At 61.1% G+C, this 18,325-nt stretch overlaps 1 protein-coding gene across 4 annotated transcripts in view; it reads left to right on the plus strand.

Annotated features, from left to right (window-relative positions):
• The window catches only part of NLGN3 (neuroligin 3), a 42,104-nt gene extending 24,062 nt beyond the window's left edge, over positions 1 to 18,042 (plus strand). For 3 of the 4 annotated variants that reach the window (XM_042807065.1, XM_042807067.1, XM_042807066.1), the window contains 5 exons: positions 3,498 to 3,557; positions 6,313 to 6,462; positions 8,110 to 8,295; positions 13,936 to 14,725; positions 15,162 to 18,042. In XM_042807065.1, the coding sequence (XP_042662999.1) occupies positions 3,498 to 3,557; positions 6,313 to 6,462; positions 8,110 to 8,295; positions 13,936 to 14,725; positions 15,162 to 15,999 (2,024 nt within the window). In that variant the 3' untranslated portion in view covers positions 16,000 to 18,042. The remainder of the gene's footprint in view (positions 1 to 3,497; positions 3,558 to 6,312; positions 6,463 to 8,109; positions 8,296 to 13,935; positions 14,726 to 15,161) is intronic. The other variant, XM_042807068.1, reaches the window with a different exon arrangement.
• The last annotated feature ends 283 nt before the right edge of the window (positions 18,043 to 18,325 follow it).

Consider the following 18,325-nt stretch of genomic DNA (forward strand, 5'->3'; position numbering starts at 1 on the left):
CCAGCAGGGATGCCCCTGTGCCAGGGAAAGAGATTTTATTTTTTTTATTGAACTTGAGCTTAAATCTTTCTAGAGCCTTCAGATAAGAGCATATGCATCCTTCCTATCAGCCTGAACAATGTCACTTTGCAGTCAGCTTAAAGTGAAGCTGCACAACAGGCATTCACGCTGGGTTAGAGGAGGGAGTTTTTGACGGGGAAGGAGAGTAAGAGCCACAAGTCCTTTTGGTTTTTCCAGCTGTGAATCCACACATCCCTATGAGGGTTGATGCTGTTGTGCTCTGCGTGGTGGCCTTTGCCAGTGCAGAGGAAGATCTCCTGGGATGGGTGTCCTTGAACATGGTAATTAACCAGTGGAGGGAGGTAATGGAGAAACGTGCAAGGGATGGGTGAAGGAAGTGAAGCTGCAATTGCTCTCACGAACTGTGGGACATTGGTGGGTTGTCGTGGAGGTGAACAAGGTAGTGAGAGGCAAAAAGCCCTCATGGTTGCAGCAGCCTGTGTTCGTCATAACCCCAGCCCCGCTGGCACATTTCTGCCGATGGGGAAGGCTAGTGCTCTGCACCTGCCACACGCATGTACCACCACTGTTCCCCTTCCCCCCAGCGTGCACTACTGCGCTCCTGCTTTGCTTAGCTTCCCAACACTGCTTTCTGCTGCCCTTTCTGCAGTGCCCGAAGCTCAGGTTGCTTTAGGCTTGTCCCAGCCATTCCTAATCTCCGGGGTGGCTTTCTCCAGCCGAATCCCTCCCTGCTCAGCCAGGACAGTTGCTCAGATCACAGGGATGTTGTCCGCTGCCCTCTCTTACAGCCTGACAGCTCCTCATAGCTGGTTCTTCCACTCCTGTCTGCATGGAGACCTTCGTCCCCTGAAGGAGTCCAGGCTGGAGGGCTGCTGCCCCGCCAGTCCCCAGGCTTTAACAGCACCAGGGCCCTCAGCAGTGGAAAGGGACCTTCAGCTGGTTGTGACTGGCTTCCCAGCTCTGAAGCACAGTGCGGATGAAGGCTTGCTGCCTGTGGTCTTAATTAGAGAAAATTCCCTATCCCTGAGCAATACCAAGGAGGTTGGCACATAGCATCAGTTAGCAAATATTGCACGGGTTCTTCATCATTTAAGTTCTTTCTGGGCTTGCAGCAGTTCCTAATGAAGATGCAGTAGGTTAAGCTTGCAGCCTCCTGCAAACAGGCTGGGCAGCTGCACCCACCCAGCCAAGCGTGCAGCTGGCGGGGGGTCTGGGGAGGGAGCATGCAGGGAGGACACAGTAGGAAGGTGGGGATGCTGGGGCTGGGGTGCTGGAGCAAGAGGTGGCAGAGATGGGGGTGGCACTGAGTGAAAACAGGAGAATGATGTGAGGAGCTCAGGGGATGGCTGGGTCACGAAGCAGGAGGCAGGGAAGAAGGGCTGGGGCACGGAGGGGGTAGGTCGGGAGGTGAACTCCAAGTCAGAGAAAATCAGGATGTCTCTGAAGACCGCCAGTCCCTCCCTGCTCTGGGCAGAAGCAGCTCTACCTCACTTCGTCCTGGCAGTGTGTCTCACCTGCTCTTAAACACCTCCCCAGGCCACCTCTGCCAGTGCTTTCCTGCCCTTTCTGCCAGGAAGGGTTTCTTCTTACCCAGCTTCAGCCTGTCTCATGTAGCTCCAGGCCTGCCCGTGCGCTGTGCAGCAGAGAGGGAGTTGCTCTATCACCCCACCACCTCACAGGGGCCCTTCATGTGTTAGGATGCTGCTGTGGCTCCCATCACTCCTCTGCTCCTGGAATTTGCATGACCCAGCCTCCTGCAAACTTTTCTTGCCTGCTGGATTTTTCTAGACGTCTGGTTGTTGCTCCTTCAGACTTTCTCCAGCAGGTCGTGGCTGGTTAGGGCATTGTACAAGCCTCTTGCTCCAGTGGAACTGCCCCACAGCCATTTCAGGCGTCTCACTCCCCCATCGCAAATTCCTTTTAAGTTCAAATCCTCTCCCTCCATGCTGCCATCTCCGTGATCTGCCACCCATGTCACCTGTGGGATTGCACTCCCAGAGTGGCAATGAGGACGACTCCCCAGTGTTGTCTTCCAAGCCGGTTTCATGCTCATCTCATCATAGTTTCATCCAGCCGCAGAGCTGCCCCGTGCTTGCAGGAGCCTTGCTGGAGGGCTGCGCAAAACCCTTGCTGCGTTGGTGATAGCAGGGCCTGGCAAGACCTCAGAGCCCGAAGCATCGGGGGGAGGTCACCGGGCAGCGTGGGCACATTGCAGGCAGTGCTACCCAGGGGCAACCCTGCTGTCACCCCCGAGGTCACCGTCACCCAGGGAACTTTTTTGATGCAGGCGTTAGGGAGCAGAGGACCGCAGGCACTGCTCTGCGGCTCTGAGGGGATAAGGGGAGCACAGCTCCTTCCTGACATTTGGGGCTGCAGGGCACAGGAATGGCACCACTCGGCTTTGTGCCCACGAGGGCCTGCAGCCTTTCGCAGCAATGGGGCCTCAGGACAGGTCTGCACTGCACCTGCTCCCTGCCAACCCACGGGCCACCCCTGCTAGCTCCCGTGGGCTGCATGCAGCTCGGGAAGCCCCGTGCTTGGTGCACGCCAGCCGCAGCATCATCCTGCAGCCTCAGGCTGGGGCTGCCGGCCTGGCCCACGCCATGCGATGACTGGAAGGCATTCAGGACATTACAGGAACTGATATTTTTAGGGTACTGCCTTGGTCAGGGCAAGCTGGTCCGTGTCTTTGCCATCCTCAGTGAGCCATGCAACTCGTCTTTTAAGAAGAGCGTTGGCACAGGATGGAGTCGAGCAGAGCAGGGAAGCGCCCAGCGCGGCGGCTCCCCGCGGCGTGCCGCGGCGCTCTCGTGCTGCAGCACCGGTGGTTTGCAGCGTAGCCGTGCCCGGCACAGCCAGGGGCCAGCGCTGGGGGGGGGGGGGGGTGATGGGCAGCACCCTGGCTGCTGGTCAGTGGCCACCCAGGGCAGCCCTTCATGTAGGCTCTGCTGGTGGCAGGCGATGGCTGTCCCCCGTGGCAGCAGAGCGGGGAGCAGGGCTTCTGCCTGCGCCTGGGCGGTAGGAGGGGAAGCCTTGTTCCAACGCGGCGAGCCGGGCGTGCGTGAGCAGGCGGGGGCCGCGCTGGGATGAAGGAGGATCGGCGAGTGCTCTGAGAGACCGATCCATCACCGGTGCCAGTGCTGCCCCAGACCCACTGTCCTCCTCCCTGCTGCCCCCCCGCTCCCTGGGGAGGACCTTGGAAGGGCTCCGGGGGAAGTGGCATCCCGGTGCAGCTCCTGGGGCAGTTCTGCCCATGCCCTGCGTCGCCCTGACTCTGGGAGAGGTGCAGTGTGAGTAGCCAGCAGTGCTGTGGGGCACAAGCCTGGCCCCACTGTCTCTGCTGTCACGCTATTTTTGAATTCTCTTTTGTTGTTTTTTTTTTGTTTTGTTTTGTTTTGTTTTGTTGTTTTGTTTTATTTTGCTTTTGTTTCCTTTTGTTCTCCTTTTTGTTTTGTCTCCTCGTGTTTGGTCCCTAGGAGCCAGCGCTAAGAAACAGGGCGAGGACTTAGCGGATAATGACGGTGATGAAGACGAAGGTATTTCTGTGCTCGAGCCTGCCACTGCATGACACGCAAAGCAACTCCGTTTGCCCGCCATCCGCTGCCATCCCCAGGGAGCCCTGTGTGTGTCCGTCTGCCGTGCCGGGCAGCTGCGCGGGGCGGGGGGCAGGCTGGCCGGCTGTGCAGGGCACCCAGGCCCTTCCCCTCCTCAGGAACGGGGCGGGGAGGGAAGCTCATGGGGGGGTTTTTTTGCCTCAGGAGAAGTTTGCTTGAGCGAGGGCAGGGAGGAAGCATGTCAGCTTGGGAGGAGAGGAGCCCTCGGGCACCTGGGCCCATTTCACCCCGAGCCCGGTCACATCCCACCTCCAGCTTCATCCCTCTGAAGTCAGTGACATGCAGCTGGGAGCCAGCGACCTCCCCTTCCACCCTTGCTCGGCCCCGCTGCTGGCACCAACACAGGGTGGCCATGCCGGCAGCATGGCACCCTTGGCACCCACAGGGCACCTGGCCGTGCCCAGGAAACCTGAGGTCCTCTCAGATGTGGTTTCTGTTAACTCCTCTCCTTCTCCACCCGATGCAAGCGAGGTCTTGCTTGCAACCAGAGCATCGGCAGAGCAAGTGCGCTTTCAAGTAGCTGTGATTCTGTACGCCAGGGCTAAGCAAGCGGCAGAATAAGCTATTTTTAGCAAAATGGGGTGGTTCATCTGCAGGGTATGGAGTTGGTGTGTTTGGCTGCAGGGATGTGAAGGGGAGGCAGGAGGAAGGGTCTGCCGGGGTGCAGCCCTAACATGCCGAAGACAGTAAAACCCCACGGTGTGCAGGAGTCCCAGGGTAGCTTGAGCACAGCCTGGCAGATGGCATTTAGGATCTGGGGAACAGATAAAAAGCTTTTTCCTTGGCAGTACCAAACCCCCATTGTTTTCTCACACTAACCTGTGCCCCAGGATCGCTTGTATCAGGGTGTAAACCAGCATTCAGCCTGACTTGAGTGTGCTAAATCCCCCCACACTGAAATGTGCTGCAACTATGAGGAGCCATTTATTCCCTGGTACGTCTCTGCACATTGCTGCCATTCTGCTGCGAGGATGTCCCCTTGTGTGTCGGTGGGAGTGCGTGGCAGGGAGGAGAGGACACAGGCACAGCTGTGTCTGCCCTTTGCATTTCAAGCAGGTGGCCCTGGGAAGAGTTGTCCTGCCATAGCTCTGCTGCATGGGCAGTGTCTGTCCCAGAGGAACCACGAGCACTTTTGCTCCCCAGGTCTGTGCGTTTGCCTGGCTGCATCTTGGCAGCAGGAAAAGAGCCGTCACAGGTTTTGCCATATCCTCATTCTCCCGGAGGGACTAGGTTTTCTGTATGGAAGGGAGGCCACCCGTAGCCATGCCACAGGCCACAGCTGGAGGTGGGGATGGCCAGAGGTACCCACCAGCCTGCCCTGCAGCCCCCTGCAATGGGCAAGTCGTGGGGACGAGTGGACGCGGGCAGGGGTTAGGTGGGTACCAGGGAGCGTGTCCAGCCATCCTGGCCGGGCATCCCCGCTGAGTTAGCGTGGCTGTGCCTGGTGAGTCCCAGCTCCGTGGGGACCGTGGTAGGGGCTGGCTCCCAGGATGGCACGGGGCACCGGCGAGGGAGGCAGGCAGAGAGCAGCGGCTGGCTGGGGCAGCCAACGCTGAGCGGCCCCAGCCAGCGATGCCAGCCCTCCCGAGTAATGCACTGGATGTGGTTGAGCATGAGGGAAGGCAAAGTCCATCGGTGCTGGCTCACCAGCCCCCGGAGAGGGCTGGGCACCGCAGGCAGGCAGGACCTGGCACCATCTCCATAATGGGCGCAGCCGCCTCCTCTGTGTAGTGTCGGCGGGACTGTAGCAGGAGGCGAGCACGGGTGTTCCTTCCTCACACCTGGGCTCAGCTCCATGGGGGATCCCAGGCCAGTGGGGCAGAAGGGGCAAGATGTCCCCTGGACAGGGCCAGTTGAGGGAGGGAGCGTGGCTGCTCCCTGTGCCCTAGGCTCCCGCAGTCCTTCCTCCCTGGCCCTTGGGGGTCCCATTCCTCATTCTCACTCCATGCCTCATGCCCTGTCCTTACCTAGACGCCGTGCTCACCTCCCTGACGTGCACACACGCACGCACTGTCTGCCTCATCACCATGTCTGTGTCTGGGCACTGGGGTGCCATGGGTTCACATACAGGCAGCTGGCAGGTTTCTGCCTTCCTAGGGGGATGAAAAGGCGGGGGAGGGCAAAGGAGGGGGACGACACCGGGCAGGAGAGTCAGACATTGGAGCACTCACCAGTGCCCCCCCCGCCTTCCAGGTCCTGCACACCCCCATCCCTGCCCCCCCCCGCAATGCCAGCTTCTGTGACTCCTGGAGCTGAGGGCTTGGGTCCAGCCAAAAACAGGACCTGGGGCTGCGTCCCGGGGCTGGACTCTGCAGCTCCCCCCCCCCCCCCAGTGGAGGTGCCACTGGTCTGACATCCACACGCAGCCAGAGCCCGACTCTGGGGAGAGCAGCCGGGTCCAGCCGGCATCTCTCCCACGCGTGCTGAGACCCCTGAGGGGACGGCAGTGTGGGGACAGCACAGCAGCTGCTGCCGCCCGGAGAGGGGCTGGTGGGGTTGCTTCGGTAGTGGTCGGCTTTGGAGAGCCACGCCGTGGCCCGCAGGAGAGCTCTGGGTTTGGCTCCTAAGCCCCCTCCCTGGTCCTGGCAGCTGGCATTGCCCTCGTCCTTCGTCTGCCTGTTGGGCAGGGTGCTGCGGCCGTTGGTGGAGTTCTGTGTTTAACCGCCTCTCCTTCCAGACATCCGGGACAGCGGGGCCAAGCCGGTGATGGTGTATATCCACGGTGGCTCGTACATGGAGGGCACGGGGAACATGATAGATGGCAGCGTCCTGGCCAGCTATGGGAACGTGATTGTCATCACCCTGAACTACCGCGTTGGAGTGCTCGGTATGGGCTGCGCTGCCAGCGGGGCCGGGCGCTGCCAAGAGGCGCCGGGGCTGGACCCAGCTGGGAATGGGGGGGCAGGGGGGGGCTGGGGCCCAGCGGGGCGGGGGGGCTGCAGTGCCCGCAGCAGGCAGTCGCAGCCCGGTCTGGCTCCTGGCACCGCTCCCACAGGCTCATTTACACAACCTGGCTCAGCCGAAAGCAAATATTGGTCTGCGGTTAAATAAATAATAAATGTGTTTACCTAGCATCTCCTCCTGAGAGGGCTTGGAGCGGTGAGCTGCCAGCGGGTACTGCCTGGCTGCCCCTGGGGACCTGGCAACTCTCCCTCCAGGTCGGTTGAGCTGCCGGGACCCCTGCGGCCGCCCGCTGTGGCCTGGCTGTCTGCAGAGGGGGGGTCACAGAACAGCAGCCAGTGCAATGTAGAGAAGGTGGCAGTCCTGTTTTCACAAGCACTGCCGACCTAGGGAGGTGAAATGGAGACAGAGGGTCAAAAAGAAGTGCAGTTCCCTGCCTGCTGCAGCAGAGAAGCCCCCGGGGGGCTGGGACAGGGGAGATTTGCCTGGAGCATCACTGCTGCCTCCTTCAGCAGCAGGGAGAACAAGGGGTGTGGAGGTTTGGGGGGAGCTCCTTCCCAGCCTAGCCGCTGGCAGGTCTGGCTCTCTTGCTAGCCATCCAGCCTGACATGATGCTCTCCCTGGGCAGCTGGGCTTCCGACCGGGACCTGGGGCAGCACATCCCTTTGACGGCCCCCAAACCCCGTAGTCTTTTGGGGAAGATGGCAGTTACCTGGTAGGAAATAGGCTTTTCAGTAAAAACAAGCCTATTCCAGACTTTTCAATATTAAAAGTCAGGCCTTTAAGATGGATAGGTGCAAATTTAAGAGACATAAGTCACAGTATGAAATAAGACTGACATGGTGCCATCGTCATCTCCACTGAAGTGCTACGTCATGTCTGGCCAGAGTACTTCCAGTGCTGGAGCAGCGTCAGTGCCGCTCCCTGCCTGGTCAAGGTTACCTGCCTGGATTTTAGCTTAGGACCATGGTTTTGGCTTCCTGCTTTGAGTCAAAGCAAATGAAACACCGATAGCTTATCTTGTGTGTTCCCTTTGCTGTTGATCACATTTCTCAGCATCTTCCTCACTGAGAGCCTTTGTATTTGAAGCTGCAGTCGGCTCCCCTCTGCTCAGCCCACCTCCTTACACTTACTCCGGGCCACGCTAGTCCGTGCAAAGCATTGGCTGTGCACGCACTCAGCCCGCCTGCAGCCACCAGCGCTTTCTTGGCTTTCTCTGGAGCATGCGTGAGACGTCTTGACCCGTTATTAGCACAGGTGGTGGTCTGGGTAGGACAGGGCTTTGTGCCCATCACCCTGTCACTGCTTGCAGTTGGCTGGAGAGGCTCCCCAGGGCTTGCAGCTGCACTTGCAGCCTTTTGCCCCTCCGTGCCATGCAGAGGGTGGCTGGACCTTGGTGATGTCCCTGCTCCAGCTTAGCGCTCACAGGACGATCTTGGTGTTGGGGTCTCGTGTTGTGGTGCGACAGGGTCCCATAGAGGCTCCCCTAGGCCTGGGGAAGGGGGGGGGGAGGGTGAGAGGCCAGGACAACCCCTGTTTCCTCATCCCTAATCGGGCTCCCCTTTGCCCACAGGGTTCCTGAGCACGGGGGACCAGGCTGCCAAGGGCAATTATGGGCTGCTGGACCAGATACAGGCGCTGCGATGGGTCAGCGAGAATATCGCCTTCTTTGGGGGAGATCCCCTGCGGATCACCGTCTTCGGCTCCGGCATCGGTGCCTCCTGTGTCAGCCTGCTCACCCTCTCCCACCACTCTGAAGGTAGGTGTACAGCCGAGCCCGAGGATGCGGCTGCGAGCAAGCACCCTGCTGGTGCTAACCTGGGGAAGGGACCCCTCCCGGTGCTGCTGCCCACCCTAGCAAAGCCAGCGCTGCTTTTTAATGAGTCACTGGTGAGAGCCCGACCTAGGCCTGGGAAGCAAAACCCTAACTGTGGGCAGGGAGAGGCCAGCAGCAGAGCGTGTGGGAGCCAGGGATGGAGCTGGTGCTCCCAATGTGCAGGGCTGCAGCCCGAGGCCGGCGCTTGAGCGTGAGGAGAGGTGGGGACCCTTTCTGCGGCACCCCGCCCAGGCCCCCCGGGCTTGCCCATGTGCAGGTGTGGAGGGGGTGTAGGGCACCACGCAGGGCACCAGCAGCACAGATCTCGGTGCTAGAAAGTCATTCGTACTGGAATAGAGAGGAAGCCAGACTTGAGCCTGGGGTGGGATGGAGGGTCTCATCTTGCGAGACTGGGAGAGCTGGAAGTGCTGCAACTAGCAAAATACAGGTGGAAGTGATATGACTGACATCTGTAAATACAGCAAAGCGTTTACTCTAGATAAAGAAAGGATTATTTATGCTAAAAGATTGTGTTGGCATAAGAGCAAACACATGTAAACCACCTGCAAAGACATTTGCGTTGAACATTGAGGAAAAAAGAATTAACCGTGGGAAAGGAGATCACAGGAGCAAAGCCTGAACTGGATGTGGTCCACAGGGGACCAGCCTGCCAGGGACTTGGTCACAGGGACTTTATATGAGGGTGCAGCCCTCTTCCAGTGCTGTGTCCCCAGGCATGGTGCAGGGGTGGAGGGGACGTGTGTGGGCAGTGAACAGAGGCACGAGGCTGCACCTCAGAGACACACAAAATTGCCCTTGGAGCTGTTGCAGAGAGCTGCAACCCTGCTCAACAGCCCAGGAACCTCACAGGAACGAAGGAGACCTTCAGAACCTCAGCAGGGCTGGTGGCATGGTGGAGGGTGTATGGGAGGAGGCTGGCGCTGGCCAGGCTGCCGGCAGCCTCCCGCCAGCCCTTGGGAGCTGTCGATGGACTGATTGCCCTGATACTGAAAGCAGGAATGACCTGAGCCCAGGCTGTTGTGAAGGCGGCTGCACCAGCACCATCATCGCACTCTGCTTGGTAGTGTTCAGTGCGGTGGCCTGCAGGTCCACGAGGAGAGGTGGCAGAGCCTGTGCCCATGGTGGGGAGAGAAGAGCAGCACCCCGCTGAGCCCAGGCCCGGCACAGGGCTTGTAGGCTGCTGGCAGTTGACCACGGAGTCAAAGGCAAGCCCGAAACAGTTCTCTTCTTCCCACTTTCTCCAGCTGCCCTTTTGGTTAAACTTGCCTGATTCTGTCAAACCACTTGCCCTGCGGTGAGCCCACCCCCACACAGAGACCCATCGCCACGCCGGGCTCTGCTTCCCACTGGCGGCCCTTCCCAGGTCTGACAGGCTGCCTGTGCCTGCACACCCACCCCTGCAGCCCGTCGGGGTGCCAGTGGTTGCCGCTGGCTGCCAGCCTCTCCTCAGATGGGCCAGCAAACTGAAGCAAAGAGGCTGAGACATGCATGGGATCAGAGTACCCAGAGGAGCTCCAGAGCCTCCTGAGTGGTGGGATATCCCAAGCGGGCTCTGGAGCTCACCAGTGCCCCGGGCTCCTTCTGTGCTGGAGCCCATGGCACAGCCAGCACCAACCCACCCCGTGCAGAATGCTCCTGCTTTCGGTGTGTCTGCTCCCTGGCTCCCCTGGGTGACCTAAGGACCAGAGTTCTGTGGGATGCTCTGCCCCACAGACCCAACAACAGAGGCATGTCTGGACCTGGTGGGGAGCTGCTTTCCAAAAGCTGGCAAGTTAGGCACTCCCCCATCAGGTCCATGGTGGTCCCTGGTCTTCCATGACTGCCCCACAGCCTGCTGGCTCTGCTGTCACTGTCACCAGTGCCCTGCCACATCTGAGGAAAACAAGGAGAAGAAAAAAGGCAGGTAAAGATGAAGTGATCCAGCCCTGGCAGCGCGTGTGGAGCTGCTGTTGCCTGCTCAGGACACGCCTGTTCTGGGTAAGCCCCTTTCCCTACTGCCCCAGGGTGCTCAGGACACTCGTGCTCAGTCTGTGCTCCTGTGTGAGTGCTTGGTGCTTGAAGTTAGCTGCGCTGTCGCCCTGCTCCCCTCGCCCCAGCTCCTGAGCAGGATTCTCCCGGGGCTGTTGCCCCCATCCTCTTCAGGTGACTTGAACAAATATTGATGGGTATTGGAGTACAATAAGCTCAAGAACATGGAAAATGTGAGTTATACGTGCAGAGCTGCTTGCCGATGTTGCAATCCCAGAGCAGGGCAAGACCAAGGCTGCCCCCACCGCTTTTGGGGCTCCCGGGGTAGGATTCCCAGCTACCCAGAGCTATGCAGAGCAGGCAGCAGCTCTCGCCAACAGGAGGAGATGCTTTTGATGGCTAAAGCCAGAGGATGCTTCGCTTGTGTTAGATGGCACATTGAGCAGTGTGTAGGAAAGGAGCACGGGTAGATCACTGCAGACTCGTTTCTGAGCAGTGGGCAGGGCAGGGGATGATCTGCAGCTGTGGGAGCCTCTGAGGGGCCGTGCCATCCTTGTGTGGCTACCTGGGGCTCTGCGTGCCCTTCTGCCCTTGTGCAGGCACCCTGGGCAGCGTCAGCACAGGGGTGGGGAGTCTTTTACAGGCTGAAAGCTCCTGCAGAAGGAAGAAGGTTTTTCTCTGCCCATACTGAGTGTGAAAGGCTGGGGAGGAGATTTTGCGTGTAACGCATTCGTGATGCTTGGTGGGGTGTTCCTCTCCATCACCAGAGTGCCTGGGAAGCAGGCAGGGATCGTGGAGAGGTGCTCTCGGTCCAGGAGTCTCCTCTCTGGGATTGGGTGCTTCTGACAGGGCAGCCCCAAGGCTTCCAACTGGTTTTTGCGGCCAGATGGTGATACCTCTGTGGAAGCAGGCCCATGTGCTTGGCTGCCCCGGTGGCCCCAACTGATTGTATGGGCCTGGGATGGAGGGAGCAGCATGGAGAGAAAGGCTGGGGGTGAATTGGAGGGGCAGCTCCCTGACTTTCCAGACACAAAAACTACTGTTGTACCAGTATAGCACTCCTCAGGTGACACTAGGCCACTAAAACCTGCACCTGCGTGCCATGTCTTTCCATCCAGCCCCAATGCCAGTGGTGTGCTGCCCACTGCATCGCAGCTGTGTTGGGTGCCTGGCACCCTTGCTGCTCTGTCAGGGGAGCTGCTGTCGGCTCTAAATGCTGTGGTGAGGTGGGAGGGGAGCGCTTGGTGCTGCAGCCAGTGTCATATCAAAGCAGATGGCCACAAAATGGCCAGAGCACCCATCTCCCCGGGGACGGGGCAGCTGGCTCTGGAGCATGGCAGGGTTGCTGCACTAAGATGCAGCCTGCAGACCAGGCAGGTTTGTTTTTATGGTATCAAAAGAAAACTCACAGTAATCAAGAGCTATTAATGAAGCTGCTAATTTGTACCTGCTCTGCCAGGCGCTGCAAGAGGCAGACACTGGAGGCTGGTGCAGAGCACGCTGCGTCTGGCTGCCGGGGACACCCGCCAGCCTCAGCCCTGGTAGGCGGGTGGGTTCCTCGCCAAGGACCAGAGTGCTGCTTCTCTCCCCAGCTGGCCATGCCAGAGCAGGAACAGTCACTGACGGGCAAAACCTGTGCTTCCTTTGCCCCATCTCCTGCGCTGTGAGGGCTGCTGCCCTTTGCTGCCAGCTCTGGGGCTGCTCAGACCTCAGCTGGACAAGGCATCCAGCACCCTGCTTTGAGAAGGCATTGGCCCAGACAACCACGGAGGTGTGTCCAGTCTCAGATACTGTGCAGAGCAAAGAGGAAATCAGGAGCTGGCAGCAACCTGCAGCACTGAGCACCCTCCAGCAGAGCCCTGCTCCCACTGCTTGGCTCCACTGTGTGGTGGCAGCCAGCTCTGCAGCATGCAGGGAACATTGAGACCCTCACCTGGGAGGGGAACAGGCAGGGAAGGCAGAGCTAGAGGGCTTCAGTGTGAGCTGCAGGGCCATGCTGCCTCCCTGGGGTGCTCGTCAGGCTCCAGCTGGTGCTGGCATGGAGAGAGAGGACGTGGCAGGCTCCTGGATCAGGCTGTGGCCATGCAGAGACACAGCAAAGGGGCTCCAGCAGGGAGGTGACCAGCTGTTGATTACACCAGCTGCCTCTGCTTCCCTAGGCTGGGGTGGGCAGGGGCAGAGCCCAGCCCGGTGGGCCTGTCTGGGAAGTGATGCTACGGGCAGGGAGCAATAGCTGCTGCTGGGACAGCATCTCCTGGGAGCCAAGGAACCACCATCCTGGCTCTTTGGCGCGTGGATGATGTCTCAGAGCAAGCAAACCCATGGCCAGTCTCCAGCCCATAGACTGGGTACAGCTTTCTAGGGCACCGGGAGGTGACAAACAGAGCTTGTGGCTTCTCTTTGTCCAAGAGCATGGGACTGTACGTCAGGTACTTGGCAGAGCAAGGACTGTGCGTGCAGACAGGAGCTATGGACATAGTGGCCAGGAGCCAGGAACCTCGGAACACTTCTGCTGCGGGAAGATGCATGCTCCCCTGCAGAGCAGCACAGCCTTGATTGCACGGGGGGGGGTCTCACACCAGCGCTCCACGTCTCAGGGGGCCGGGGGCAGCCCTGGGGCCACCTTGCTGCTGTGCCGGCACCATTTGGGGACTGACTGAGGCAGTCCCTTCTGGTGAGCAAGTGCTGGGGTCCAGTGAGGGCACAGGCGGCACTTGGGGTGCAGGAGAGGGCTGGCTGAGGAGCAGGGACCCCAGGGTGCACCCCGAGCCCGGCTGCCTTTCACCGCCCCGGAGGCTCCACTTCCTCACCGCCCTTTGTATTCTGCGCACAAGCGCCATTGACATGGGGCTGGAGCGCAGCCACGCATTCCTCCGCCTGGGCCAGGGCCTTTGTGGCCCCATTTTCCAGGGCGAAAGTCCACTCCCTCTGTGTTCCCTGTGGCAGAAAGGCCCTCTTTGTGCATCTGGCAGCGTGCTCCTGCACGGCCGGATTGGCACCAAGCAGCCCCAGCTGGGCAGGAAGCGGCAGGGGAGGGGGGTGAGGGGGACCCTGACAAAGCGGTGGGGTGGGACATGCAGGGTTAAGTGTCCCCTAGCAGGCGTTAACCCTCCTGCTGCTGCCAGCCTGCAGCCTGGCTGCTCGGTAAAGCCAGTGCCACCCTGGGCTGGAGGAGGGTGCTGAGCCAGGGGCAGCATGTGTCCCTCAGGGGCTCAGGCAGCACGTCCTCGGAATGGCTGGGCAGGGCGGGCTGCTCAGCAAGGCCAAGCTGTGATGCAGCCACGGCCCCTTTCCTCCCCACACCGGGGCTGAGGGGTGCCATCCCCTGCAACGGGATCCTCGGGGAGCGAAACAGCCCTCAGTTGCTGCCAGCAGCATCCACCGCATGCCCAGTTGTCACCCTGCCACCCTCGTGGTGGCCCTGAGCTCAGCGTGCAGCACAGCCTGGGTCAAGGCCAGGCGTGGGCTGGAGCGCTGCGTCCTTGCAGGAGTCCAAGGGCATCGACACCTTTCCCACACCGCATCCTGCGCCGGGGGTGCTGGAGCGCCGCTCACCCCGCTGCGAACCTCCTCCGCTCCTCGCATGTCTTGCAGGTCTCTTCCAGCGAGCCATCATCCAGAGCGGCTCCGCGCTCTCCAGCTGGGCAGTGAACTACCAGCCTGTGAAGTACACCAGCATGCTGGCCGACAAGGTGGGCTGCAATGTGCTGGACACAGTGGACATGGTGGACTGCCTGCGGCAGAAGAGCGCCAAGGAGCTGGTGGAGCAAGACATCCAGCCGGCTCGCTACCACGTGGCCTTCGGGCCAGTCATTGACGGGGATGTGATCCCGGACGACCCGGAGATCCTGATGGAGCAGGGCGAGTTCCTCAATTACGATATCATGCTGGGGGTCAACCAGGGTGAGGGGCTGAAGTTCGTGGAGGGCGTGGTGGACCCCGAGGATGGCGTCTCGGGCAGTGACTTTGACTACTCAGTCTCTAACTTTGTAGACAACCTGTATGGCTACCCCGAGGGCAAGGACACCTTGCGGGAGACCATCAAGTTCATGTACACGGACTGGGCCGACAGGGACAACCCCGAGACACGTCGCAAGACTCTGGTGGCCCTCTTCACTGACCACCAGTGGGTAGAGCCATCGGTGGTGACGGCTGACCTGCATGCCCGCTATGGCTCCCCCACCTACTTCTACGCCTTCTACCACCACTGCCAGAGCCTGATGAAGCCTGCATGGTCCGATGCAGCCCATGGGGATGAGGTGCCTTATGTGTTCGGGATCCCCATGATTGGCCCCACAGATCTCTTTCCCTGCAACTTCTCCAAGAACGATGTCATGCTCAGCGCCGTGGTGATGACCTACTGGACCAACTTTGCCAAGACAGGGTGAGTGGGGATAGGAGCTGTGCCTGGGGTGGGGGGGGGGGGTGTGTGGGGGGGGTGTCTGCACGCTTTGGGACTGTGTTGTGGTGGGGGGTGCCATGCCCGGTGTGGGACACTGAGGCCCCCACGCCCAGAGGTCTGTGTGCTGCACCTGCACTGGGGTCAGGGCATCAACCACGCAGTGAGAAGCTGAGAGTGTGGGCAGCCCCCGGGACAGGGCCCAGCACAGCGGTGGGGAGGGTGGTTGGCTGTGGTTGTCGTGGGTGACACCTGACCCAGGGTTTGGGTGCTGCACTGCCATGCAGGACCTTTTGCCAGCCCACCCTGTGCCACCATTGGCAAAAGTCCCCCCAGCCTCCATCTCTGTGTCTGGCTCTCCCTCCCCGCCCCTCCAGCTTTTCCCAGTGCTAGCTCTATTTTGCCTGGTTTTTTTTTTCAGGGACCCCAACAAGCCCGTCCCCCAGGACACCAAGTTCATCCACACAAAGGCCAACCGGTTTGAGGAGGTGGCCTGGTCTAAGTACAACCCCCGTGACCAGCTGTACCTGCACATCGGGCTGAAGCCACGGGTACGTGACCACTACCGGGCCACCAAGGTAGCTTTCTGGAAGCACCTGGTCCCCCACCTGTACAACCTGCACGATATGTTCCACTACACCTCCACCACCACCAAAGTGCCACCGCCCGACACCACGCAGAACTCCCACATCACCCGCCGGCCCAATGGCAAGATCTGGACCACCAAGCGCCCTGCTATCTCACCCGCCTACAACAGTGAGAACGGGAAGGAGAAGTGGAGCCCGGAGCAGGAGGCAGGCACTCTGCTCGAGAGCCCCCGTGACTACTCCACCGAGCTGAGCGTCACCATCGCTGTGGGCGCCTCCCTCCTCTTCCTCAACGTGCTGGCCTTTGCTGCCCTTTACTACCGCAAGGACAAGCGCCGGCAGGACACACACCGGCAGCCCAGCCCCCAGCACGGCGCTGCCAACGACATCGCCCACGCGCCCGACGAGGAGATGCCCTCCTTGCAGGTGAGCCAGGGGCACCATGAGTGCGAGGCCGTGCCGCCCCACGACGCCCTGCGCCTGGCTGCGCTGCCCGACTACACTCTCACCCTGCGCCGCTCGCCGGATGACATCCCTCTCATGACCCCCAACACCATCACCATGATCCCCAACTCGCTGGTGGGGCTGCAGACCCTGCACCCCTACAACACCTTCACCGCCGGCTTCAACAGCACGGGGCTCCCCCACTCACACTCCACCACCAGGGTATAGCCGCCCGCCACCGGCGCACACGCATGCACGCACGCACACGCACACAGCAGACACTGGCAGAGGGACCGGTGGGGCCGACGGAGCCCCCGGACGGAGGGGAAGCACCCACGGACGGTGTGGCACCGAGCCCGGAGACCTGTGGGGGGGGTTCTGGCACAGCCGGGTGCCCTGCTCTTCCCCCAGCGCTTTCTTTTGTTCCTATCTAACTTTTGAGAAGTGCTTTGATTCTCCTGGCTCCCGGCTGGAGGGCCTCGCGGGTCACCCCAGGGCCCCAATGGGGTGCAGGGGGGGGACATGGTGTAGCCCCTGCACCCGTGCACCGGCGTGGACGGCCGGGGGGGGGGACCCCACTGGCAGCAGCCGCGGGGATCCCCACACAAGGGGCTGTGCCTCCCCCCATGGGGTCGTTGTATCCCCGGTGCTCCACCCACTGAGCACCCCGGGACTGATGAGGAATGGGGCCGGGCACCCCTCTTGGCCGGTGCCTGGGCATCTCCAGGCCACTTGGCATCCCAGGTGCCCTGGAAAAGGCTCCTTCACTGTGCTGAGAAGTGGCCCCGAGCCACGGTGCTATAGGCAGAGGGAGTGGGCAGGGTCCGGGGACTCAGCCTCGTGCTGGGTGCGGGTGCTGGGGCTGGTGCCAGGGCTCGGGGACCCTGGGAGTAGTGCCCCAGGCTGGAGACTTGGCACCTCTGCCCTTCTTTGCGCTGCAGAGAATCTCTTTTGTGTCAGTCGTTTCTCTTTGCAGAGACATTTTTTAAGCAGATCTTTAGTTCTTTACACACTAACGGAGTCGCCGCGTTTTGTCCTTTGTAAAGATTTTAAAACCAAGTGTTCTTGATATAAAATAAAAAGCCAGTTAGAAGCCAGCGTGTGCACGCGGTGCCGGCCCCCCACGGCCCCCGCCTGCCGCGGGTGGGCACCAGGCAGGGCACTGCCTCCTGCGCCGCAGGGCCGCCCTCTTTTGTATTTTTGATATTCTCCCTCCTCTGTCACCCATGCCCACACATCTCAGCCAAATAGCCTACCTGACGGCCTGCCTGCGAGCACCCCCCCGCCCTGGCCCCCCCTGCTGCCACCACCACTCAGTGCCACCCACTGCCCCACGAGGGGCATCGCCTGCTGTGAGCACCGTCTGCCCACCCCCCATCAACCCAGGGCAGCCCTCCGCCCCCGGCACAGTGTCCCAGTGCTCCCCACCATGCCCTGCTCCCCTGGGAGCATCCCACATCCCTTCACCGCTGTCCCGGGGCCACGCTCTGTGTGTGTGTGTGTACCCCCCCTACCCCGCCTGCACAGCTGCTTGAAAGCCGAGCCAGCGGTTTGCAGCCTGTGACAGGGGTGCACAGCGCTGCGGGGCTGGCAGGAGCAGGGTGAGTTGTGCACCGACAGCGAATTTGCCTCCCACCTTGCTCATGCTGGGGCCTTTCCCCCATCGCAGGGTGACACCCACCCCCCCCCCCCGCCCCCCAGTTCTGGGATCTGGGGCATGTGGCTGGGATAGGCACCTGGGCTTCTGCTCCAGCAGGACCACCGGCGGGTGATGCGGCCTGCCTTGGGGCTGGGGGGCACCCGCCCCTGGGGCTGGGGCACCCGTCGGGGTGGTGGTGGCCACCAAACTGCACGCGGCTGCAGGTAGCGGAGCTCAAGGTGAGGGGCTTCGGTGCAGGCGGCACGGAGAAGGAGCTGCCCAGGAGCCAACACGGGGCACCCCAGTCTCAGCCCGCCCCCCCACCCCCCCCCCCGGCCCTCAGTGGGCACTGGCACCCGGGGCCTGGGAAGGCAGGAGGGACAGGTCCTTACGGGGACACCACGCCTCGTCCCTGTGCAGGATGGTCCGGCTGGCAGATGCTGCCCACGCTGGCGGCCGTGACGCACCGGTGCCGGCTGGCCCTACTGCCTGGGGCCAGCACACCCCCGGCCCTGCACCCTGCCCCGGCTCAGGCAGGGCTGAGGGTGAGGATGCTCGTTGGAGAATGTATTTATACCCTGTCACCTGCGCAGAGTAACAAATTCCAAATAAAACAGAAGTGATATTTTTAATAGCAGTGTGTCTCGCCTCTTCTTCGAGCGACTGGGGGCTCCCGGGCTGGGTGGGGTGCCCTGTGCTGGCTCAGAGCCACCCCAGCCACGGCCGTGCCTGCTGGCCGGAGGGTCCAGACGGTTCCTGTGTCCCTGGCACCCACCCTATGGGGGCAGCGGGAAGACCCCAGTATCACCCTGCCCGGTCAGGGTGTTGGACCCCCAGTGCAGCATGCGTGCAAGCCAGCAACTGTGCGTCCCGGGACTGCCAACACCGAGTGCCACAGTGGGTGGGTCTCCCCAC

The sequence above is a fragment of the Tyto alba genome, unplaced genomic scaffold, assembly GCF_018691265.1.
Source record: "Tyto alba isolate M040663 unplaced genomic scaffold, T.alba_DEE_v4.0 Super-Scaffold_5, whole genome shotgun sequence".
NCBI classification, from domain to species: domain Eukaryota; kingdom Metazoa; phylum Chordata; class Aves; order Strigiformes; family Tytonidae; genus Tyto; species Tyto alba.